Raw genomic sequence first — 24,923 nt, 5'->3', positions numbered from 1 at the left:
TTTAATTGGTTGCGAAGCACACCGGGCAACGGACCCAACCGTTGCCACCCTCGGGCACTCTGTGCCGGCAACACCCCCAGCCCAGAGCGCAAACGCTCTGCACCCAACCCACCTGCCCCATCCCAGAGGCTCTCCCACACCCCAAGTCTCTCATCCCTTGGCCCACCCCAGAGCCTGCACTCCCAGCTGGTGCGCTCACCCCCACCCCCACCCTCCCCAACATAGAATCATAGAATATCAGGGCTGGAAGGGATCTCAGGAGGTATCGAGTCCAACCCCCTGCTCAAAGCAGGACCAATTCCCAACTAAATCATCCCAGCCAGGGCTTTGTCAAGCCTGACCTTAAAAACCTCTAAGGAAGGAGATTCCACCACCTCCCTAGGGAACCCATTCCAGTGCTTCACCACTCTCTGAGTGAACAAGTTTTCCCTAATATCCAACCTAAACCTCCCCCACTGCAACTTGAGACCATTACTTCTTGTTCTGTCATCTGCCACCACTGAGAACAGTCTAGATCCATCCTCTTTGGAACCCCCTTTCAGATAGCTGAAAACAGCTATCAAATCCCCCCTCATTCTTCTCTTCTGCAGACTAAACAATCCCAGTTTCCTCAGCCTCTCCTCATAAGGCATGTGCTCCAGCCCCCTAATCATTTTTGTTGCCCTCCGCTGGACTCTTTCCAATTTTTCCACATCTTTCTTGTAGTGTGAGGCCCAAAACTGGACACAGTACTCCAGGTGAGGCCTCATCAATGCTGAATAGAGGGGAATGATCACATCCTTCAATCTGCTGGCAATGCTCCTACTTATACAGCCCAAAAATGCCCTTTAGTCTTCTTGGCAACAAGGGCACAGTGCTGACTTATATCCAGCTTCTTGTCCACTGTAACCCTGTGACGATGTGGTTCTGGCGGGACCCAACGTCACAAACCCCTAGGTCCTTTTCTGCAGAACTGCTGCCTAGCCACTCGGTCCCTAGTCTGTAAGAGTGAATGGGATTCTTCCCTCTGCACTTGTCCTTGTTGAACATCATCAGGTTTCTTTTGGCCCTATCCTCTAATTTGTCTAGGTCACTCTGTATCCTATCCCTACCCTCCTGCGTATCTACCACTCCTCCCAGTGTAGTGTCATCTGCAAACTTGCTGAGAGTGCAGGCCACGCCATCCTCCAGATCATTCATGAAGATATTGAACAAAAAGGGTCCCAGGACCCCCCCTTGGGGCACTCCGCTTGATACTAGCTGCCAACTAGACATGGAGCCATTGATCACGATCTGTTGAGCCTGATGATCTAGCCAGCTTTCTATCCACCTTATAGTCCATTCATCCAGCCCATACTTCTTTAACTTGCTGGCAATAATACTGTGGGAGACCGTATCAAAAGCTTTGTATTTGTCCTCTGCAAGATGAGCATGGTGCATTGCAGGGCAGGTCCTGCTTTGGAGAGCGCTGAGACAAGGACAGGAGGGATGAGCGCCCCCAGGGTGGTGGGGAGGGGAGTGGGATGAATGGGCCTTGTCTCAGGGGAAGCAATGCCCCATGTTTTTACCAGAAGACCAGAGCCTTCATTCCCTGTTCAGTCCCTTTCCTCCCGTGAAGGACTGGATCTGGGGTGGTGAGGCTGGAATCAGGCTACACATGGAACTGTCCATGCCAGAGTCACGAAAAAAAGAAAGGAGATGCAATGAGCTGAATGCTGGAGGGAAAGTTTATTATCACTTCACTGTGCTGAGATTGCTGAGAAGAGCAGAGCGTGGGTGCCACAGGGAGAGAAGGGGGCAGAGCAGAACGGGAGTGACACAGCGTAACACAGTGATGCTTTGCAGAAGGGACTTTGCAGCCGGGGACACAGGATCTGGTCTCCCTAGGGAGCCGGAGGGACCCGATTCACTCAGAGCCCAGGTGTTGGGAGCCCTCTGGTCCAGGCGACCCGCCTCCCATAAGGTTTACCCTTACAAATGAAAGCGTGTCTGTCTGTACAGGGATAATCGTGCCATTTCTGAAAACCTAGAAAGAAAAACAGAAATGACCCCTGGGGTGGGGCAGCCTGGGACGTTCCTGCTCTTACAGTGAATCCTCCTGCACCCCGTTCTGTGTCCCTTGGAGAAGATCCCAGCTCCTGTGCACAGCTCTGAGGAAGAGGAGGGTGGGATGGAGCCCTGAGCACCCCAGATTGGGGCAGCCCCATCTTGCAAAGAGAGGCCGAGGCTCAGTGTGAAAGGGGAGATGCCTGGTCCATGTGCTACTGCTCCTACCTCCCCCACCCCAGCCAGAGGGCAGAGGAGAGAGAGAGAACTCTGCCCCAGGACTAGGGCACCCATTCAGGGACTGGGCTGCTGCCTCTTCCCTGCTGAGTGAGCTGCCCCACAGCCAGGCCCGCTCCATGCCCTGCCCACCTGGGTCTGGCTACATCCGTGGGAACATCTGTCCCAGGCAGGGCTCAGCCACCGTGCAGAGGGGATGTGTCCCTGCCCCAGGAGTCAGTGTCACCGGCCTGCTGTGCACGGAGCAGCACATTCCTCCCTCAGACCCCGTTACCCCTCTGCTCTGGGGGTGTCTGTGCTCGTGCCTGGGGGCTGCCCGGCAGTAGTATTCCTGTGTAGTCAGGCCAGAGAGAGCCCAGGGAAGGACAGTCCTGGGGCTGGGCTGGGTGGGCTCAGCCCCTCAGCAGCACCCCAGGCCCAGCAGGGAGCTCCGCGGGGAGTATAGGCCGTTCTCAGTGCCCTGTTCCCTTGGGTGCGAGTGTCTGCTGCTCTTTGACTCTATCCCCATCCAGTGACTGCAGCCCTGCTGTACCCATCTGCTGACATCAGGCCTGATGGACAGTGAGCCTGTAACTCACAGAGGGGAGGGATAGCTCAGTGGTTTGAGGCTTGGCCTGCTAAGCCCAGGGTTGTAAACTCAATCCTTGAGGGAGGTTCTTAGAGTTGTGGGGCAAAAATCAGTACTTGGTCCTCCTAGTGAAGGCAGGGGGCTGGACTAGATGACCTTTCAAGGTCCCTTCTAGTTCAAAGGGATAGGTATATCTCCCACTATTATAATAACTCAAGACTGTATCATGGTGCACACGTACCAGAGGCTCCATTAAGGTTACATGGGCAGCCTTAGTCTGGGACTTTCATGTTCCTTTAACATAATGTTTTGGGTGCAATTTAGGAATAGTTTATAAAAGTAACAAAGAATTCGTGTTTCAGTAAAATGTGAACCAATTATCAGACAGCCCAGTGCTCAGTTGGCTGCTTGTTACCACAGCGTCTGATTGTCTAACACACCCGGTTCATGGTGGGCCCAGGCCTATCCCAGTGATAAATGGAATTGGTCTGAGATCCCCAGCCCTGCCCCTTACTCCCCACACCCCCTGGCACTGCAGGCCCCACCCAGACACAGCACTCAGTGATCAGGACCGGGCAGAGGATTCGTTGTGAATTTCACCCCCTCCTGTTCACAGCCTATCTGCAAAGCGACCCCTCGAAACCACCAACAGTCTAGTCCAGGGGTTCTCAAACTTGGGATTCTGACCCTCATGGGGTCACGGGGTGGTTACACGGGGGTCACAAGCTGTCAGCTCTGTGAGGTGACAGCCCGAGTCCCCATTACCATTAAATGACCCCTCTGTGACAAACTGGGAATGTTCTTAATGTTTTCTCTGAATACTGTGTGGGTGCCTCAGTGTCCCCTATGCAGTTCTTAAGTATCTAGGTGGTGGGATAAGGGTGTGTGATTGCTACAGAGCAAAGGGCCAGTGCCCCTAAATGCCTGACACTCTGTCTCCTAGCAACTGATGGCCTGGGCCCCTTCTCTGCAAAGGTGCCAACTGAAGGTGTTGGAGACAAAGGGATCAGGTGACCTCCTGACCCGGGAAATGGGCTGAGCAGAGAGGAGGGGTGGGAGGGGGTTGTTAGTCTGGAGCTGGCTGGGGACGAGGAGTGAAGTGCCGACGTGGGGGTCTGGCTCACTGCCCCCCAGAATGGACCCGGCTGAGGGGTCCCGTTCTCTGTACCTACAAGCTCTGTTTTAGACCGTGTTCCTGTCATCGAATAAACCTCTGTTTTACTGGCTGGCTGAGAGTCACGTCTGACTGCAAAGTGGGGGTGCAGGACCCTGTGGCTTCCCCAGGACCCCGCTGAGGCGGGCTCACTGTGGGAAGCGCACGGAGGGGCAGAGGATGCTGAATGCTCCAAGGAGAGACCCAGGAGGTGAAGCCGTGTGAGCTTCTTGCCCTGGAGACAGTCTGTTCCAAGGGAGAGGGGGCTCCCCAAAGTCCTGCCTGTCTTGGTGGGGAGCAGTTCCAGAGCATCTCCCGGGGACTCTGTGGCTCCCTGCCCTGAGTCCCCATTACATTCAATGACCCCTCTCGTTGTGAATGTATAACGGGGGTCACGCTCAGAGGCTGGCTGTGCGACAGGGGGCACCAATACAAAAAGATTGAAAACCTGGGCTGGTCGCCATCGCCGTCTGGTCTATTTGGAACTTCTTCCCCTCCCCGCTGGCGCTGTGAGCACCCGGTCACGTACCCCACCGCCAGGGTCTGCTTCCTGGCTGCAGCTTTTGCTAATGATCCCCTCGTGGAGCCAGTTTCCATGGGAACAGTCATTAGTGCTCAATCTGTGAACACTCTGAGACTGGGCAGCACTTTCACAAGCAGCCGGCTTGTGTGTGAATGCTTGTTAGTAACACTACCCTGCAAGGGGGCCAAATGCAGCTCTGGCGCCCACATCATTGTGTGGATCAGTGTTTGCACAGCAGGGGTGCAACAGTGATTCAGAGCTGTCACCTTTTTACAGCTCAGCACAGTCCCTGACGGGGGTCGGGGTGTGTGTGTGTGTGTCTGTGTCTCCTGCCTGTCACTGGAGCAGAGATGTGAACTGACCCAGGGGAATTGGTAAGCAGCATTTTTATGAGGTCACACAAGGGGTTCTCTCCTGACTGCCCCCCCCAGCATGGGGCAGGGAAGAGAGAGGAGAAAGGATTTGCACTCCAGAGCGCGCTGGATTTGCACGCCAGCCCGGATCAGTATCTCAGGACCTGAGTGGTCAGGGCGCTGCCGGGGTTCCCCTCTAGGTGCATATGGGTCTGATTCACCGACTTACCTGGACTTTCTAACACTACGCAGTGCTCATTTGCTCCCGGACTATCAGGTTGGTTTGTATCCCAATTTTTGTAATTAAAGAGGGAATGATCTGTCCATTTCCAGCTTAGAGTCTGCAGAGACAAAGGAGAGCAGAGCCCCTGTCAAACCCAAGGTTACACAGCTAGAGACGTGCCCCAGAGCCGAGGGGCCATGGGCAGGGCATGGGCAGAGGCTGCCCAGTGACACTGGAGACACTGATCATCGCTATGAAATGTCAGCGCTGACAACCAGGGCTACATTTACTGGCAGCTGAAGTTACACCAGGACCTGCCCAACCCTCAGAAGCATGAAAATAGCAAGTGAAGAGAGAGTCTCCAGCACCCCCTGCCCCTGCCATCCCCACATCGCCGAGGGGAGTGCACCCCAACCTGCCCTCAGGTTCCAGCACAGCCCGACCGGCAACACCTGCAGCACCATCCCACGTGCTGTCCCGCAGCCCCACGCTGCTGCCCCTGGTCTCGCTCGTGTGCACAGACCCACGCGACGATGCTCCCAAAGCCCAGCCACAGGAGAGTTACTCTGCTCCCTGCTGCAGAGATCACGGCGGTCGGTCTGGGGCACGGGGGCGCTGGATGAAGCTGGGGTTCGCACTGTCAGGGATCAGGGGCTGCAGCAGAATTAGTCACCTGGGGACGCACCCAGAACAGCCAGCCGGCTGCAGGCCGCCCACCTGACTGCACCCCCTGCCTAGGCAGGAAGGGCAGCTGGCTGGCTCTTAGCCCAGCAGCTGTCGGGCTGCTCCGTGTGTTCATGCCACGGCCACCATCCTCCCTGTGCCTGCTGCTCCTCCCCATGCTCCTGTCCTGCTCCAGCCCTGCTCCTCCTCCTGCTCCTGCTTGTGTCCCAGCCCTGCTCCTGCCCAGTCCTGGCTGCCTCAGCTTGCTCCTGGTCCCGGCTTCCTTACCCTGACCCTGGGCTCCAGCTCTGACCCTTGATGTGCCTCCTGGGTCCCCTCCTGCCTCTGATCCTCGGCTTGGCTATTAATGCCTGACTCCGGCTCTGACCCTTGTATTGGAGCCGCTTCCTGCTCCTGCTCCGACCATTAATCCTGACAGCCCATGGCCCTGCCTCTATCGTGTGTCCCTTGGGCTGTTTGCTGGGGAGGGAAGCAGAAGCCGTATGCGCCTGGAGTGGGCTGCCAGCACCTCAGCCGATGGACGGAGCCGGGAATGTTGGCGACAATCCCCTTGTTCTGTCCATGTGTTCAGGGATTCGAGTGGGTCCTGATCCCCCCTTCCTTGTCCCTGAACAGAGTTCTGGGTTATTAATTCCCCAGGGTTTTGTACGGGGCCATGTCCCTCGGTGGGCAGCTCCTCCGTGGGCGGGTGCAGGGGGAGCTGCCGAGGGGCAGAGGTTGATGCTGCCCCAGGCTCAGTTCACCCCCCGAGGGGTGAAAGGCTGCAACGTGGCCCAGGAGGTCTCTGTCTCTGGCTTTTTATCATGGTGAGAAGTGAGGAGGCCAAGAGCAGTCAGGCGTGTTTAGCAAGTGACGACAGCCTGTTGGCTGGAGGGAGCCTCGTGCAGGAGTCTGCGCCATCACCCCCCACACCCCGAAACACCAGCCTCTCCCGCGCTCTGGGGCCAGACAGGAGCGGCTGCAGTAGGGTGCGTCTGTGCTGCCCAGCAGTGCTGTCCACGGAGCTCCCCCATCTCCCACCAGTGCCACCGGCGGCATTGCTCTGCGGCTGCCGGCCCGCCAGCAGGGCCAGCAGCACCCACCACATGCACCCAGCCCAGAGCTCTCAGAAACGTCCTGTTCAGCCTCGGCAGATGGTTGTGTGGATTGACAAGCAGGGGTTGGCCATGGCCTGGCTCGGGGACAAGCAGCACAGCGAGCCTGGAGCAGCAGAGACGCTGGATGCAGAGGAACCCACCGAGGAACAACGTGCAGGACCAGCAGCTGGGGGGCAGCGTGTGGAGCAGATTGTGACTGTCAGACACTGCAGCGGGGGCAGCTCTGTGCAGAGTTTATGGGGGAGCAGCAGCGGCTGGGCAGGGCCCCAGGAAGAGACACTGACTGAGCCTGGCCTGGAAACCAGCCTGCACAGGCACAGAGTCCGTGGGTGCTCCGGGGCGGGGAGGCAGAATGGGGTGGGAAGGGGTGGGTGGAGGCAGGGCTGGGTGTAGAAGGGGCGGACCAGCCCCTCTCATGCTGCTCTGCTGCACAGCAGGCTGGTGGCTGCCTGAGAGCCTGGCTGGGAGGCAGCTTCTGCTCCCCATCTGGGCTTGGGTGCCGGGGACCAGGGGAGAGCAAGCAGGAGCTTTGCCCCCAGGGGCGGCTCTAGACATTTTGCCGCCCCAAGCACGGCGTCATGCCGCGGGGGCCGCTGTGCCGCTCACCGGTCCCGCAGCTCCATCATGCCACCGAAGGGCCCCTGCCTGCTGCCCTCCCGGTGACCAGCAGAGCGCCCTCCGCGGCTTGCCGCCCCAAGCACACGCTTGGCATGCTGGAGCCTGGAGCCGCCCCTGTTTGTCCCCCATCATGTTTCCGTCTCACTCAGCATCAGTCCCTGGCAGCCGAACCGGGCAGGGATCAGAAACCGCCTCCCCAGCCAGGCTCTGTCAGGCAGCTGCCAGGCTGCAGAGCAGCGACCAGGAGGGGCTGGTGTTAGAAGTGGCTTCTTCTCACCAGGGAGGGGGGCAGAACGTGCCAGGGTGGGAGGCAGGTGCAGTGGGAAGACAGAGCCCCCCCAGGTAACGAGGGATGGGGAGAGTGCGGTGGCCCCGGGCTGGGCACAGGGGAGGGTTGGCTGAGGGGAACATGTGACCTCCCCTTTTGATCGTGCCCTCCCCCCCCGCCCCCGGTATGGGGAAGCACCAGTCATCTAGGGGCTCCCTCAGGGGAGGGGGAAGAGGCGGAGCAGAAAGAGGCGGGATGGACTTTTGGGGGAGGGGTGGAGTAAGAGCAGGGCATTGGATGTAGCAGGGGTCGGGCCCCCCCGGGAAATCAGGAAGTTGGTGCCTATGCCAGGCTGTTTGCTGGACTAGAGACTGGACTGGAGAGCTCCCCCTACCCAGGGCTGGTGCAAGGATATTTTGCACCCTAGGCAAAACTTCCACCTTGCGCTCCCCCTCCCCTGCCCCCGGAACATCGCTTCTTATAAACCCTCAAAAATGAATCCTGCGTAATGTGGCGTTGTTCATTAGAATTAATACAAGGAGGTCAGAGGAGAGGATCACAACGGTCCCTTCTGGCCTGGGGGACCCTATGAGCAAGTAGGAGGCTGAGAATGCCCCAGCTCGCAGAGTCTCTAAACGTTCCCAGGCTCTGAGTACTTCGCCCTCCGGGTGAGACCCAGGGGCAAGGAGGGCAGAGCCAGGCTCTCCCAGGGAGCAGGTGAGGATCTCCCTGGGGATCAGGGATTGGCATTGGCACAGTGCCACCGGCGGGGGAGTGGGATGTTGGTGTTTGGAAGCGGCACCTGCGTCAGTCCTTTCCCCTCCGTCGCTCTGCGGGGTTTAGTTTCACTTTCCCTTGCCCCGGGAAGCGGCTGCGCCCAGCCCCAGGTGTGGTGCGTTGGAGGGCGAAGCTCACCTGAACTCAGGAGCACATCCTGCCTCCCCCAATGGCTCCGTCCCTCGGCCGCGCTGGTCGCCGCGCCCAGCCGGCTGTCTCCTCCTGGCTCTGCCACAGGCTCCCACTGAGCATCCTGCGCAGCGCCCCTCGAGGCAGGGGCTCCCCGCCTTGCCCGCTGAGCTGACTCTCATAATGCCGGACATCGCTTTTTGGTGCCCCCAAATCTTGGAGCCCTAGGCAGCTGCCTAGTTAGCCTAGTGGTTGCACTGGCCCTGGCCCCACCCGCTCCCCGGCACTGGCCTGCAGAGCCCTGAGTGGCAACTGGACTGGCCCAGGGGCCAAACAAGAGCTGCGGTGGCTCCCTTTCAGCTGTAAGTGATGAAGCCTCTGTAGCCAGGGGGGATCTGCAACCTCCCCGTTTCCGCCAGCCCCAGTCATTGCCCTTTCCTGAGCCTGTGTCGCGTGGGTATCGGGACCCGCCGGGGCTCCCCCTACAGGCCTGGAGCTGACGCGCCGCTGGCCAGGTGACCCCCCATCACTGGGCCCACCCTGAGGACGAATACACACAGTGACAGCATTCCCAGGGCTCTGCTGCCCTCGCATTGGTCGCTCTGCCCGTGGGGCTGCCCCTTTCCCCGAGCCCTCGTCTAGACGTCTCGTCCATGTGGGGCGGGCTGACTCTCGTGCCGGGCGTGTATGGTCGGAGTACAACAGGCTGGTGTGGTGGGTCCCTGGGCACTAGTGTCACGAACGTGAATATTAATACCAGCAGCTTATACTCTGCACCAGGCGCTGGGGATCGATCCTGTGACTGAAAACCCAGGCGGTTACAGCCCCTTTTCACCCTGTTCCAATGGAAACCCTGTTCTGGTGCCACCCCCGCCCCAAACAACAACCTCACTGAGCAGAGACCCAGAGCCCAGGGGCTGGGGAGGGGCTGCCAGAGGCAGAGTGGGCACCGGGCACTCACCCTGTGAGGGTCTGAGAGTCCGATCCAGACTGGTTTCTTCTCTGTGTGGTGCCGCTTGATATAATCGGACAGAATTTCAGTTTCTCCAATATTGTGAATGGAGGCGAGATGGGACCCTTGCAAGTGGTTCTGGCAGTCAACCTGGAATAAGAGAAACCAAAGCTAGTTACCCCCCATCCCCCCTGGCAGGGAGCAGCAGGAGTCAGTCCAGCTCTGTTCTGGGGCCCTGCCTCCCCCAGGCAGCAAGGGCTGTGAGGGGACAGGACCCCGTGTTAGCACCTCTCCCCTCCCCCAGGACCAATGGGGGGGAACAGGTAGAGCCGCCTGTCTCCCTCCATCCCCCTTCACCTTACAGCCCCCACCCCACTCCGCACAGCCACAGCCACCCTGTGCTCTGCTGGCATCTCCCAGTCCCTCCCGCTCCAGCTCCTGGGCTCTGCTCTGAGCACTGGTCTGCCCTGGGCCATGGCTCTGCCAGACACACCCGCTGTCATGCTGGGAGGAGAGCACAGGTGGGGCGGATGAAGGGCACTGTGCTGACCCAGGCACTCAGACTCTGCAAGGCGCTCGGCTTGTGCCCGTGAGCAATTAGCACCACATGACCTCAGTGCAGCCCTGGCCAAGGGGATTTCCTGGCAGATCTCACAGTTTCCTGGAGCCCGGGCTGCAGCCCAAGCCTGGAAGCCTAACAGCAATGAAACAGGCATGACAAGTGGGCAGCAGGGCGACTGACAGAGAGGCTGGTGGCGAGGGCCAGAGCAGAGCCCCACAGAGACACGCAGCAATTGACCATTGGGGCAACGAGCGAGTGGAGCAGTGCAGCATGTAAAGTGCCTCCTTACCCACCCCTGTCCACACAGGGTGGGAGGTGAACTCTGTGGATGAACCTCTGAACTCTGGGGCTGTGTTGGCTAAGGACAGCAACTGTGAGTGGGGTACAGGAAGGGATGGGCACATTAAAGGGACTTTGGGTTGCTGGACTTAGGAACCTGAGGGGAAAAGGACTCTGCTCAGCTTACTTGGGGTTGGGTCATTGTGTTTATGAACCCTAGGTGGGGTGTTTTCCCAAATTAATGCTGAGTTATTTCCCTCCTTTTATTAAAAGTTTTTAGTACACTCTGACTCAGTGCTTGTGAGAGGGGAAGTATTGCCTCTTAGAGGTGCCTGAGGGATGGAGTGTAATTGTCCCAGGTCACTGGGTGATGGCTTGAGCCGGTTCTGTGTTGTATTGTTGAAAAGGAAATGCTAGATATTGAACCCGACCTGTCTTGCTACTGGCTCCACGTGGCAGAAGAGTTACAAACATAATACAATTTAATATCCCTGTGGCAGGGAAAACACCACAGCATCCCACCAAAGTAGCATTTCATTTCAGAAAGGGGAACTATACAAAAATGAGGAAGTCAGTTAAACAGAAATTAAAAGGTATAGCGCAAAAAGTGAAATCCCTACAAGTGGCATGGAAAATTTTTAGAGACACCATAATAGAGGTTCAACTTAAATGTATACCTCAAATTAAAAAACATAGTGAGAGAACCAAAAAAGTGCCTTCGTGGCTAAACAACAAAGTAAAAGAAGCAGTGAGAGGCAAAAAGGCCTCATTTAAAAAGTGGAAGTTAAATCTTAGTGAGGAAAATAGAAAGGAGCATAAACACTGACAAATGAAGTTTAAACATAGAATTAGGAAGGCCAACAAAGAATTTGAAGAACAGCTAGCCAAAGACTCTAAAAGTAACAGCAAAATTTTTTTTAGTACATCAGAAGCAGGAAACCTGCTAAACAACCAGTGGGGCCACTGGACGATCAAGAGGCTGAAGGAGCACATATGCATGATAAGGCCTTTGCAGAGAAGCTAAACGAATTCTTTGCATCGATCTTCATGGCTGAGGATGTGAGGGAGATTCCCAAAACTGAGCCATTCTTTTCAGGTGACTGTCAGGGTTCCCGCCACACTCTGAACTCTGGGGTAAAGATGTGGGGACCAGCAAGAAACACCCCGTAAACTTATTTCTACCAGCTTAGGTTAAAAACTTCCCCAAGGCACAAATCCTTTCCTTGTCCTTGGACGGTATTTCTGCCACCACCAAGTGCTTTAGACAAAAATTCAGGAAAAGAGTCACTTGGAGTCCCTAGTTCCCCAAAGTATTCCCCCAAGCTCCTTCACCTCCTTTCCTGGGGAGGCTTAAGAATAATGAGAGTACCGACCAGACCCTTTGTTTCTAAGATACTGAATATCAATCAAATTCTTAAAGGAATAACTTTATTTAAGGAGAAAGCAAAATAATCACACCTGCAAAAATCAGGATGGAACGTAACTTTACAGGGTAATAAAAAGATTTAAAACACAGACCACTCCCCTCTGGCTCAGCTTCAATGTTACAAAAAACTGGAATAAAACTCCCTCTTAGCATAGGGAAAATTCACAAGCTAAAACAAAAGATAATCTAACGCATTTCCTTGCCTTTACTTACAGTGTTTGTAATCTTATATGGATCATTTCAGGTATGTTTTCAGGGGATGTTTTTCCTGTCTGTTCTCTCTCTCCATCCAGAGAGGGAACAACAAAGAGAGCACAAACAAAACCTCTCCCATCCCCAGATTTGAAAGTATCTTTTTTCCTCGTTGGCCCTTGTGGTCATGTGCCAACTAGGTTATTTGAGCTTCTTAACCACTTACAGGTAACGATTCAATACAGCTGCCCAGGAGGGCTTTTTATGTTGCCCTTATGTGTATGTTTATGACAGTGACAAATCTGAGAAACTGTCCCAGATTGAGGTATCATTAGAGAAGGTTTTGGAACAAATTGATATTTAACAATAAGTCACCAGGACCAGATGATAGTAATGCAAGAGTTCTGAAGAAACTCAAATGTAAAATTGAAGAACTACTAACGGTGGGTTGTAACCTATCATTTAAATCAGCTTCTGTACCAGATGAGTGGAGGATACTTAATGTGATGCCAATTTTCAAAAAAAGCTCCAGAGGCGATCCTTGCAATTACAGGCCAGTAAGCCTAACTTCAGTACTGGGCAAACTGGTTGAAACTATAGTAAAGAAAAAAATGGTCAGACACATATAGATGGACATAATTTCTTGGGGAAGAGTCAACTATGGTTTTTTTAAAGGGAAATCATGCCTCACCAATCTACTAGAATTCTTTGACGGTGTCAAGTATGTAGACAAGGGTGATCCAGTGGTCTAGTGTACTTAGATATTTAGGAAGCCTTTGATAAGGTCCCGCTCCAAAGGCTCTTAAGCAAAGTAAGCTATTATAGAATAAGAGGGAAGGTCCTCTCATAGATCAGTAACTGGTTAAAAGATAGGAAACAAAGGGTAGGACTAAATGGTCAGTTTTCAGAATGGAGAGAGGTAAGAAGCTGTGTCCCCGAGGGATCAGTACTGGGACCAGTCCTATTTAACATATTCATTAATGATCTGGAAAAAGGGGTAAACAGTGAGGTGGCAAAATTTGCAGATGATACAAAACTACGCAATAGTTAAGTCCAAAGCCAGTTGTGAAGAGTTACAAAGGGATCTCACAGAACTGGGCAACCGGACACCAAAATGGCAGATGAAATTCAATGTGGATAAATGCAGGGCCGGCGCTTCCATTTAGGTGACCTAGGCAATCGCCTAGGATGCCAGGATTTAGGGGGGGTGGCAATTCGGGTGGCGGGGGGTCCTTCCATGCTCCAGGTCTTTGGCGGCAATTCTGCGGCGGGTCCTTCACTCACTCCGGGACCCGCCACCGAAGTGCCTCGAAGCCCGGGAGTGCAGAAGGACCCCCCCCACTGCTGAATTGCCGCCAACAACCGGGAGCGCGGAAGGACCCCTGCCTAGGGCTCCAAAAACCCTGGTGCCGCTCCTGGATAAATGCAAAGTAATGCACATTGGAAAACATAATCCCAAATACACACAGAAAATGATTGATGGGGTCTAAATTGGCTGTTACCGCTCAAGAAAGAGATCTTGAAATCACTGTGGATAGTTCTCTGAAAACATCCACTCAATGTGCAGTGGCAGTCAAAAAAGCAAACAGAATGTGGGGCATGATTAAGAAAGGGATTGATAATAAGATAGAAAATATCATATTGCCTCTATATAAAGCCATGGTATGCCCACACCTTGAATACTGTGTGCAGATGTGGTCACCCCATCTCAAAAAAAGATATATTGGAATTGGAAAAGGTACAAAGAGGGGCAACAAAAATGATTTGGGGTATGGAACAGCTTCCACATGAGAGGAGACTGGGATAAGACATGAGATAAGACCGGGACTTTTCAGCTTGGAAGAAAGATGACTATGGGGAGATATGATCAAGGTCTATAAAATCAAGACTGGTGCAGAGAAAGTAAACAAGGAAGTGTTACTTACTCCTTATAACACAAGAACTAGGGGTCACCAAATGAAATTAATAGGCAGCAGGTTTAAAACAAACGAAAGGAAGTATTTCTTCACACAATACACAGTCAACCTGTGGAACTCCTTGCCAGAGGATGTTATGAAGGCCAAGACTATAACAAGGTTAAAAAAAGAACTAGATAAATTCATGGAGGATAGATCCATCAATGGCTATTAGGCAGGAGGGGCAGGGATGGTGTCCCTAGCCTCTGTTTGCCAGAAGCTGGGAAAGTGTGACAGGAGATGGATCACTTGATAATTGACCTGTTCTGTTCATTCCCTCTGAAGCACCCAGCACTGGCCACTGCTGGAAGGCAGGATACTGGGCTAGATGGCCCATTGGTCTCACTCAGTATGGCTGTTCTTATACACACAGGGCACCATCACCACCCTCATGTCCTGTGCAGTGACTGCCTGGCCACATGCCAGACAGCAATGGGGATGGAACCAGAGACCTTCAGCACAGCTCTGCCATCGGAGCTAAGGGAGCTGCTCTGGTAACAGCAAGTAAGGAGCAGGCCCTTCCAGAGCCGGCTGCTAGAGAGAGACATGACCCCACCTGGGCCCAGGCAGTCCCTGATGTCCCTGGTAGACACAGCGCATGACTAGCATGTTAGGTCAGAGGAGATCGCGCCCCACGAGGAGCTATGTTTACGTTGTATTCTGCTCCCCAGCCTGGCCAGGGCAGGTTGTTCCTTCTCAGCCTGTTCCCAGGGCTCTGTCTGGGGCAGTGGGAAATGTGCCAGCCCTGGGCTCCCAGCTAGTGTTACCAGGCATCCAGTGTTTAACCAGAACGCCTGGTCGGAAATGTACCCTGGCGGCTCTGATTGGCATCACTGACAGAGCCGTTAAAAGTCCGGTTGGCAGCTCAGCGGAGACCCAGGGCTAAGGCAGGCTCCCTACCTGCCCTGACTCCGCGTGGCTTCCAGATGCGGCCGCCAGATCCCTGCGGCCCCTAGGCACATGGGCAGCCAAGGAGGCTCCACGTGCTGCTCCTGCCCCAAGTGCCAGTTCCGCAGCTCCCATTGGCTGGGAACTGCAACCAATGGGAGCTGTGGGGCAGCACCTGCGGGTATGAGGGCAGCACACGGAGCCTCCCTGGCCACCCATATGCATTGGGGCTATAGGGACTTGGCAACCACTTACTAGGAGCTGCATTAACTTCTGCCAGGACCCTATACCCCAAACTCTCTCCCACACCCAATCCCCTGTCCCATTCCTGAGTCTCCTCCTGCACCTAATCTCCCTCCTGGAGCAAACACCCTGCCCACATCCCAGCCCCATGCCCACCCCTGAGCCCCTCCTGCACTGCAAACCTCTCATCCTGGGCCCCACCAGAGCCATGACCTACTCCCCAAACCTCAACCCCCTGCCCCAGCTCAGAGCTCTCTCCTGCACCCCAAACCCCTCATCTCCAGTCCCACTCCAGAGCCAACACCCTCAAATGGAGCATGCATCCCTTCCTTCACTCCAAACCCCTCGGTCCCAGGCTGGAGCTCCCTCCTCCACCCCAAACCCTTCATCCCCAGCCCCACCCTAAAGCCCACACTCCCCAGCCTGGAGCCCATACCCTCCCTTCACTCCAACCCCCTGCCCCAGCTTGGAGCCCTCTCCAACACCCCAAATCTCTCATCTCTGGGCTGACCCCAAAGCCCGCACTCCCAGCCAGAGCCCTCACCCCCCTCCCACACCCCAACCCCTGGCCCAGCCTGATGAAAGTGAGTGAGGGTCGGGAAGAGTGACAGAGGAAGTGGGGATGGTGCAAGTGGGGATGGGGCCTCGGAGAAGGGGTAGGGCAGGGGTGTGGGATTAGAGAGCTGACAACCCTCCCCCAACCCCTCCCACTGGATCAGATTTCCCAGACTAGATGATCCTAATGGTCCCTTCTGACCTTAAAGTCTATGAATCTATGAGCCCTACCCAGCCCAGCTCACTGACTCTGATATTCACCCTAAACCTCCCCATCCCCCAGCATCCAGCTCCAGCCCAGCAGCCCTGAGCCCCGCTGCCCCCAGCTCTCACCTCAGCCTGCATCCAGGTTTTGTCTTGGGAGATGTATCCATAGCAGTTGCTTTCGAAGGAGAGCCAGCCCTCGGGACAGGGCCCAGCCAATGCCCCTGCTGAGAGAGAGGGGGCTGGGGGCAATGGTGGGGACAGGACATTGTGGTTACAGGCAGTTTCAGAGACACAGCTGCAGCTTTCAGTTAGGACAAACAACACTGGGATCCCTTTTGGGGCTGTGTCTGGCTGGCAGGACCCCCAAGGCCCTGGCACTGAAGGAACAAGCTGGGTTTGCCCAGATCCCACATCAACAGAACGGGCCCCGTGAAACCCAGCTCTGAGCAGGGATCCCAGCAGGGCAGGGCCTCTGGGTTCGCATGGGATGTTGGCTCCTTTCCCATGGCTCCCTGGGGGGAGGAAGGAGCCAGTGACTGTGGGATGACTGATAGACCCTCTCCTGCCCCTGCCTCATTCAGCTGCAGCCCAATTCCTGCCACCCTGAGCTTCTCCCCGACTCCTCCTGGGCCATGTGGAAGAGCAGGACCAGGGAAGCTGCCAGGGGGCAGGAAGGGGACACCCAGGGGCAAGGGGTGAAGCTGGGGAAGCAATGGGGTTAGCACAGACTGGGACTAGTTATCACCCAGCACCCAAATCTCAGGGGAAGAGCTGACCCATGGAGGCATCTTATCCACATTCTGCCACCTGCTCCCTGGGGACGGGCTGCAGGGCCTGGGCTCCCCCGGGGCAGTGACCCCCAGCAGCAGGAGATGGGCAGTGGCTCTGGGAGCAATGAGGGAAATGAATTCACTTCCCAATTCCCACCATGGCAACCAGCACCCGGGGGCTCCAGCTCCGAGGGGCTGGGCAGGGACTCACCTGCCAGCGAGGGGTTAAAGATCAGGCAGCAGAGGAGGCAGAGACTGAAGTAGGTGACTGGCCCCATCTTCTCGCTTCTCCTGGGGAGAAAACACACAAGGGAGATGGGGCCATGAGATCCTGAGACACCCCCCAGAATGATCCCCCCCTCCAGGGCCGTCCTTAGGATTTATGGTGCCCTAGGCGAGATTATTAAACTGGTGCCCCTGTGCCTGATCTGCTCTTAGCAACACAAACATAAGCTTACAGTATTGGAAAACTTGCCACATTCACGTTATTAAAACCAGTTTAACTTAATAAAGCGCACTGTAATGCTGATGGACTAGCACTAAAGAAGCAGTACTATAGAAAAAATTCTGATATGACAGAATGATGCAAATAATATCATTTTTTTAATTTATCACAATTTTATTGGAAATTTATATGAAGAGGTATTGAAACAAAGATTTGTTTGTAATTAAAAGCAATCTTTCTGGCTTTTTTGGCTGCAAAATCAGTAATAATGTCATCGTATGACAAAGACAAAGTCATGTCTTGTTCGATTGCAAGAATAGCAGGACCAGTTAAGCGTTCCTGACTCATTGTAGAGCGGAGATAGTTTTTAATGAGCTTTAGTTTTGAGAAACTCCATTCTCCTGATGCTACTGTTACAGGAATTGTCAGTAGAATACTAGAGGCGATGTACACATTAGGATATATGTCAACAAGTTTGCGGGTATGAATAAACTGTACAATGTCCGTAAAAGCACAAAGTCCGTAAAAACTGTACAATGTCCATCACTGATTTTGCATGTGGCAGCATTGATGACAGTGTACTCAATTCTTCGTACAGTTCAAGTCCATTTAAATCAAAACTATCACCGTGCTTCAGGAGGCTCTCTAGGTTCTTGCACTTTGTCATTAGTTGCTCTTGTTTTCCTATTTTGTTTGATTTAGTTATGTCATACAAAAATCCAATCCTGCTCAGGCCACTGCCAGCTGAGTAAATGAAACCCCAAATCGGCAGCGGGCTAAGCGGGGCTGGTGGCTGGAACCCTAGACAAGGATCCTAGGCTCTGCTCAGTCCGCTGCTGGTCTGGGGTTTTGACTACCAACTCCTGCCAGCCAGGATCCCGTCCGCCAACCCCCCCTCAGCCTGCTACCAGCCTGGGATTCTGCTCACCCAGGCTGGCAGGAGGCAGAGTGGGGCTGGCGGCTGAGCTCCTGACTGGCAAGGGGCCGGCAGCCAGAATCCCGGAGTAGCAGTAGGCTGAGTGCTGCTGGCACCCCAGACTGGCAGCAGACTGAGCCACTCAACCCCCCACCGGCCCTGCTCAGCCCGCCACCAGCCCACTCAGCCCGCTTCCGGCTGAGTGAATGGAACCCCAGGCTGACAGCAGGTTGAGTGGTTCAACTGGCCTGCTCAGCCCACTGCCAGCCTGGGGTTCCTTGGGGGTCCCCAGGCCAGCAGCAGATGCTGAGTGGGGCTGATGGCTGGTATCCCAGCTGGCAATAGGGCAGCAGCCGGAACCCCAGAGCAGTGATGGGCTGAGCCGCTCAGCCTGCTGCTGCATACCATCAAAAATCAGCTCACCTGCCACCTTTGACACGTGTGCCGTAGGTTGCCAACCCCTGCTTTATACACTGGTAAGGAGATGAGCATATTACAGTTGTTGGAGGGCTCTTATCAGGAGTAACAGGCTATAGGAAAGTCAGTCAACATTTTTTGTTTCTCTAATGAAAACTGGCCCACTCCCTGCCTCAAACCAAACCTGTCACTAATAATTGTCAACAACTTAATTTTCTGTTTTTGGCTAAGATATTGATTTTTTAAAAAAAAAATGTTGAAATTGGATTTAGGATTGTTAGCAAGAATTTTTGGCAAACAAAGTTGTTAAATGACAATCTAAATGGCAACACAGTACTGCTTTCATGCTTGGCTCACCCCCCGGCCTGCTGGTCCAACAGCTGCAGTAGAGGAGGAGATAGATGGACAACTGCAGGACCCCAAAATCCACCTCTGGGGTGCAGAGTGGCAACAGCAGCAGCAAACCCTCAGGTCCAATCACACACCAATGGGCACCACCACCAGCCCAACAGACCATGGTGAAGTTAGCACAGCATCTGATCTCAGGGACAGGTCACCCATGGAGCCACAGCAGCTCATCCTGCCCTGTGCAGCTCCCCCCGGATGAGATGGATCTCTGGCAGCTGCCAGCCCGGGGAGAGGCACTCCCCAGCGAGGGTGATAGATCCAGATGTCCTGATTTTATAGGGCCTGTCCCGATATTTGGGGCTTTGTCTTATATAGGCACCAATTACCCCCACCTAGAGTGACCAGATAGCAAGTGTGAAAAATCAGGACAGGGGTGCGGGGGTGGGGTAAAAGGAACCTATATAAGAAAAAGACCCCAAAATTGGGACTGTCCCTATAAAATAGGGATATCTGCTCACCCTACCCCAATCCCCTATCCTGATTTTTCACACATCTGGCTAACCCCAGCCCAGCCCTGTGTGACATTCCAATCCTGGCTGCCTGCCCAGGAAGTGAGTTCCTTTCATTTTCATTCCTCAGCAGGCAGCCAGCCAGCCAGCCCTCCCCCCACCTACCCCCCAGCACCTCACCCAACCCAGCCCTGACGGAGGGGAGAGAGGGGAGAGAGAGGGGTGCTCCTGGGGAGGAGGGAGAAAGGAGGGGGTGCTCCGTGGGGCAGGGGGGAGAAGAATGGATGTTATGGGGGACAACAAAGGATACTGGTTCCAGAGCCACAGATCCTGCCTCACCCAACCTCAGCTGGGGGGAAAGAGTAACACTCACAGGTGATTTCTTTTGTTAGGCCTGAATAAAGATATAGCAGACAAAACCAGGTATGGCAACCTGACCAAAGTCAGGCTAACAGAGGTTTGTGGGTAATCCCTGAGTGGAAAACACTGAGAAGCAGCAGCATGTCTCACAAGCCCTGGGAAAAAGTGAGATAAGGGAGAGGCTGCATTCCTGGCATAGTACCAGATGTGCTGTGCTAGGAGCAGATCCTTCCAGGAACTGATAAGAGCCCTAGTTTCCCAGCCTCCTTGTTTTCACTCCCTGGTTTTGTTCTTTGTTTGTTTTTAACTCCCCTACATTTCTAACTTTAGGCATGCATGTATACTAAAGGTGTCTAGTTTCTAGTTGTTAGAAGAAGGGGGTGGGTTGCTCCAGTGAATAATTTATGACGCGATGGAACTGTCTATATAGGCTTATACTAAGATGTAAAGAGGGGGCTGGTTCTCTCTGCAGACGAGCTGCTCTCTGTTGATGCGTGCACTTGTCAATAAAGAGCTTTTGATCGGACCTTGCTGGTGTTGCCTGTCTCTCTTGCGGTCAGACAACGAACTTTGCCGTCGGGGTTAGAGTCCCTGACACTTTCCACCTCCCCCTCCCAGAGACCCCAGCAGCCAATCCCATTCCTCAGACTGTGCAGCATTCGGCTCTTTCTAGGACCCAGCAGCCCTGCTCTTACATGCTCCACTGCTTCCCGTCTGTCCAGGCTCCCAGCAGAGCGGTGCCCCCAGGCAGAGTGGTGCCCTACGCGGCTGCCTATTCTGCCTATGGCTAAGGACGGCCCTGCCCCCCTCATCCCTCATGGGGCATTTCAGTGCTTCAGAGCTGGGGCTGTTTGCTAAAGGGTCTGGCTGGGCTGGAAGGACCCCAGAGGGATCCCAGCCCCCAGCTGTCGGGCACCGAGCTCAAAGCCCATCTCCCTGGGTCCGAAGGGCCCTTCCTCTTCCACCCCTCACTGAGCCGGGCCCCAGGGACAGAACTGGACACCCACTATGGAGCCAGGTCCCAGCTCCTCAGTGGCTGGGCTCTGCAAGCAGCATCTCCAGGGACTCCCCAGACCAGGGCTGCAGGTGGGGAGAAGGGGGGGTCAGCAGGGAGGCCATGGTCACTCAGATGGGATCTGGGTCCCAGGACACAGGGTCCCATTTGCAGAGCAAAGTGGTTCTCAGAAGGGGCATTTGCCATTTCCCGCTGCCCCTCTCTCCCCCAGTGCTGGGGCTGGCAGGTCCATTCGATAGCCACCTATATAGAATGTGTAGGGAGGGCACAGGTAGCAGAAGAGAAGAGTTTGGAAGAGGCCCCAGTGCCACCAGGATGGAGGCCAGTCTGTGTGCACGTGGCTGGAATGCCAGCTGCAGGTGCAGCACCTCTGCAATCGTTCTCTGACTAGAGAGCTGGGTTAGTGGTAGAGACTTGGAGCCTCTCGTGTTATCACCCAGCACCTGGTACACGAAACACCCACTAACCCCGCCCCTGGGGCCTTTTCCCCACTAACAGGTGTTTGAATCACACTCAGATCTCCAGCTCCAGGGAGATCGTGTGTCTGGAAAGCCAACACTGTGTGGTTCGGATGGTGGGGAGGGGCAGGGTTATAGATACTGCACCCCATGGTGGGGGCTGGGACCCCCATTGCACCATGACTGGAAGAAGGAGACAAATGGGAGAGCCGCCCTGCACAGCGATGCTCCAGCAGGGACTGGACACAGGACTGGAGGCTGGGACAGCTCCTGGAGGGGCAGAGCGCTGGGCACAGCCCCGCAGGGCATTAGCGTCCCATGTGCAGGGCTGTGCTGGGTGGGAGGAAGGGGTGAGACAGAGACGGCCCCAGGGTCAGGGCTCAGGGAACACACATGGGACAAGCTTGGCCACCCACCCCCGTAAAAGATCAGCTGCCGCCAGCCCCCCAGTGCAGGAGGAGGAAGAAGCTGGAGGAAGCCAGGGTCTCACCTGAGTGACTCGCTGGGCAGCTGCTCTGGTGCAAGGCCAGTCCAAGTGCAGCCTGCATGGGATACTGGCCAGGCCCGGGGCATTTATAGACCAGTGTGGGGAGGGGACTGGGTGTCAGTACTGAACATGCAGATCTGAGCCGATGGCAGCTACAAACATTTAACGCCCAGGCAAACCGAGCTAAGAGAAGCCAGGACCCAGCCACCAGCCGGGCTTTGAGCAAGAGGAAGTGTTTGTCAGGGCTGAGATAACAAATAAAATAAAAGCTGTTTCCTTCCCCCTCCCCACCCACCATCGGTCAGCGCTGAGGTCAGTGTGGCTGTAGGGAGCCATCATGCCCTGGCCCTGACTGGTCCAACTGCTCACGTCCATCTTGTCCCATGGAAAGTTAAGGGCAGAGCCCCAGGGAGTGTAAATCAGCTGGAGTCCCCCTGCAGTCAGTGGGGGGATCCCCAGTGGGTACAGGCTGGTGTGGGGCTATTGGAGTCCTTGGGGTCAGAGCCCCCGAGGGTGGGCCTTGCTCAGAGCTCCGCTGGAATCACCGGGGCTAGAACCCCAGTGGGTGAGAATTGGCCAGAGCTCCACGGGGGTCACTGGACTCACAGCAGCTGGGGCCTGGCCCCCATCAGTGCAGGGTAGAACAGCAACTTTCCCAATTCCCAGCCCTCAAGCCCGGGGAGCACTCGGGCCATCACGTGCCCTGTGCTTGGCTCCTCAGCGCCCTGAACTGAGTGTTGTCATTTCCACCTGTGCAAAGAGACTGTGAAATGCACCATCCTCCCTGGGCGGCGATTTACACGTACCAGGCCCTGGTGTAAATGGTGACGTATGGAGCCGGGGACAGTCAGGTCCACGAGGACTGGATTGTAAGTGCTGCCTGTGGCCGAGGGGTTGGCCCTGTTCTGGGCTGCCCAGGCTCCCTTGGGTCCATCTTTCTGCTGCATTTCAAGGGAGCCCATTACCCTGCTATGTAGGTGCTGACTGTGGCCCAATGAAAGCGGTGTCAGACTTGCCCCGAAGTGACTCTGATCTCATATGTCTGTGGTTTGGCTGCTTGTGTCTGGGGCTAGTGAGGCTGTTTAAAGGCCGGGCACAGCACAGACCCTGTGAATTCGTGACACCTGGTAACTTCCCTCATCTCATTTCCAAGCACCAGCTGACTCCTACTGTGAATTTTATGCATAGATTGCAAGGCCAGGAGGGACCAATGGGATCACCTGGTCTGACCCCCGTAAAACACAGGCCAGAGACCTGCCCCACAATAGTGCCTAGAGTGGAGCTGTTAGAAAAACATCCAGTGTCGGTTTTAAAATTGCCCGCGATGGAGAATCCACCACGACCCTGGGGAAGTTGTTCCAGTTACTCTCGCTGGCAAAAATTTCTGCCTCATTTCCAGCCTGAATTTGTCTAGCTTCAGCTCCCAGGACTGGACTGTGTTACACCTTCGTCTGCTAGACTGGGGAGCCCATTGCTCAATATCTGTCCCCATGTAGGTATTTAGAGACTGGAATCAAATCACCCCTTAACCTTTTCTTTGCTCAGCTGAACAGATTGAGCTCCCTGAGTCTAGCACTGTAAGGCAGGTTTTCTAATCCTTTAATCCTTCTCGTGGCTCTTCCCTGACCCCTCTCCAATTATCAACATCCTTCTTGAACCGGGAACACCAGAACTGGCACAGGATTCAGCCAGCAGTCACACCACTGCCAAACACAGAGGTAAAATAACCTCGCTGCTCCGACTTGAGACTCCCCCGGTTTTAAATCTCAGGTTTGCATTAGCCCTTTTGGCCGCAGCTTGTGCTGGGAGCTCATGTTCAGCTGCTTACCCACCGCTACCCCCAAATATTTTACATCGTCCCTGCCTCCCAGGACAGAGGCCCCTATCCTGTAAGTCTGGCCTGTGCTCTGTGTTCCTAGGTGTCTGCATTTACATGTAGCCATACTGAGCCGTATTGTTTGCTGCACCCAGTTTACCAGGAGATCCAGATCGCTCTCCACCACTGACCTGCCCTCGTCATTATTTACCATCCCCACAACTCTGTGCCCCCTGCAAACTTAGCAGTGCCGGATTTATGTTTCCTTCCAGGTCTCTGATAACAATGTTAACTAGTGTAGGGCCGAGAACTGATCCCTGCAGGACCCCACTGGAAACAACCCCCCCATGGTTGGACTGTTCCGCTGGGGACACCCAGAGCTGTGGGCCCCCGTGTTACCCCACGGCCGCAGCAAGGGTGAGCTTGGCTGGAGATTAGACTCTTTGTCAGCTCCCTGCCACACCAGCCTGCTCTGCTGAGGGGGTTCCCCCCACCTCTTCTGCTTCCCAGCTCTATCGTGGGGGTTCCCTCCACTCCTCTTGCCCTCCCTGATCTTCTGTGGAGGCTCCCCACCCCTCTCTGCCTCCATGCTCTGCTGTGGATGCTTCACCACCCTTCCTGCCCTCCCTGATTTACTATGAGGGGTTCCCCCACCCCTCCTCCTGCCTCCCTGCTCCGTCGGGGTGGGGGTTGAAAGGGCTTATGAAATATCCCTGGGGTGAGGGAAATCCAAAGGGGGATGAGGGCCAGGGGCCACCCTGAAGGGGGTGATGTGCCAGGCCTCACAAAGGGGGAGACACCCGGTTCAGTGCCAGCCAGGGAGGGTGGGGCCCTGGGCACTGCTCCCTGGGACAGGACACTCAGCTCTGGTCCATATGGGGTGGAGGGCGGGGAGCAGGGCTGTGGGGGTGGAGAGCCAGTTAGACACTGTTCCAGGGCCCAGGCAGCTCACACAGGGCAAGTCCAGCCACCAGGCCCCATCCCAGCACCCAGCACGGAGCAGAGAAGGGACTGGAGGGGGCAGGGACTCACCTGTCCGTTTGTCTGTCTGTCTGTCTAGGTGGCTGGTCCAGAGCACTGGGTATTGGAATTCAGCCTGTGCTGGATTCTGGGTCTCCGGCGGGTTTATAGCCCAGCAAGGGGGAGGGACAGCAGGAGGAGAAAGAAGGAGGAGGATGAATTTGGAAATGGGACCAGATGTGACAGTTCAAACCCAGTGATGGCACAGATAAGAGATGACAATCTGCCTCCGCTTCTGCTCAGTTTCCTGCTGCCCCCTGAGATGCCCTGGCGTGGCTGGTAGGGCGAGTGTTATTGCTGCTGAGTCACAGCCTGGCACCGGGAAGGGGGCGCTGGGGCAGGCACTGAGGCAGATGGATGGGCCCAGAGGGCCCATGGGGCGGGATTCCTGCAGAGAGAGCATGATGGGGGGACACAGCAATGGGTTAACTTCCTGCCTGATTGACCC

The 24,923-nt window shown here is 55.2% G+C and overlaps 1 protein-coding gene across 2 annotated transcripts; it reads right to left on the bottom strand.

Moving 5' to 3' along the window:
• Window positions 1-1,688: 1,688 nt before the first annotated feature.
• On the bottom strand, window positions 1,689-24,620 carry LOC115638091 (C-type lectin Cal-like). 2 transcript variants are annotated; one of them, XM_030539763.1, is made up of 6 exons: window positions 24,488-24,620; window positions 16,896-16,975; window positions 16,041-16,153; window positions 9,617-9,757; window positions 5,089-5,200; window positions 1,689-2,005 (listed from the first exon to the last, which is right to left on the bottom strand). In XM_030539763.1, the coding sequence occupies exons 2-6, from the start codon at window positions 16,960-16,962 to the stop codon at window positions 1,890-1,892; spliced, it is 549 nt and encodes a 182-aa protein (XP_030395623.1). In that variant the 5' UTR covers window positions 16,963-16,975; window positions 24,488-24,620; the 3' UTR covers window positions 1,689-1,889. The 2 variants fall into 2 exon arrangements, with proteins under 2 accessions (XP_030395623.1, XP_030395564.1); XM_030539704.1 differs by lacking the exon at window positions 24,488-24,620 and adding an exon at window positions 21,643-21,828.
• Window positions 24,621-24,923: the final 303 nt, after the last annotated feature.

This window comes from Gopherus evgoodei, chromosome 1 (assembly GCF_007399415.2).
Source record: "Gopherus evgoodei ecotype Sinaloan lineage chromosome 1, rGopEvg1_v1.p, whole genome shotgun sequence".
NCBI lineage: Eukaryota > Metazoa > Chordata > Testudines > Testudinidae > Gopherus > Gopherus evgoodei.
This window is presented reverse-complemented; position numbering and strand designations above follow the sequence as displayed.

Coding starts and splice junctions, on each gene's coding strand:
- LOC115638091 (XM_030539704.1), bottom strand. CDS start 21,725: ATGCCCCGGGCCTGGCCAGTATCCCATGCAGGCTGCACTTGGACTGGC. Junction 16,976..21,642: donor CTGCCCAGCGAGTCACTCAG/GTGAGACCCTGG, acceptor TTTTCTCCCCAG/GAGAAGCGAGAAGATGGGGC. Junction 16,154..16,895: donor CTTTAACCCCTCGCTGGCAG/GTGAGTCCCTGC, acceptor CATTGCCCCCAG/CCCCCTCTCTCTCAGCAGGG.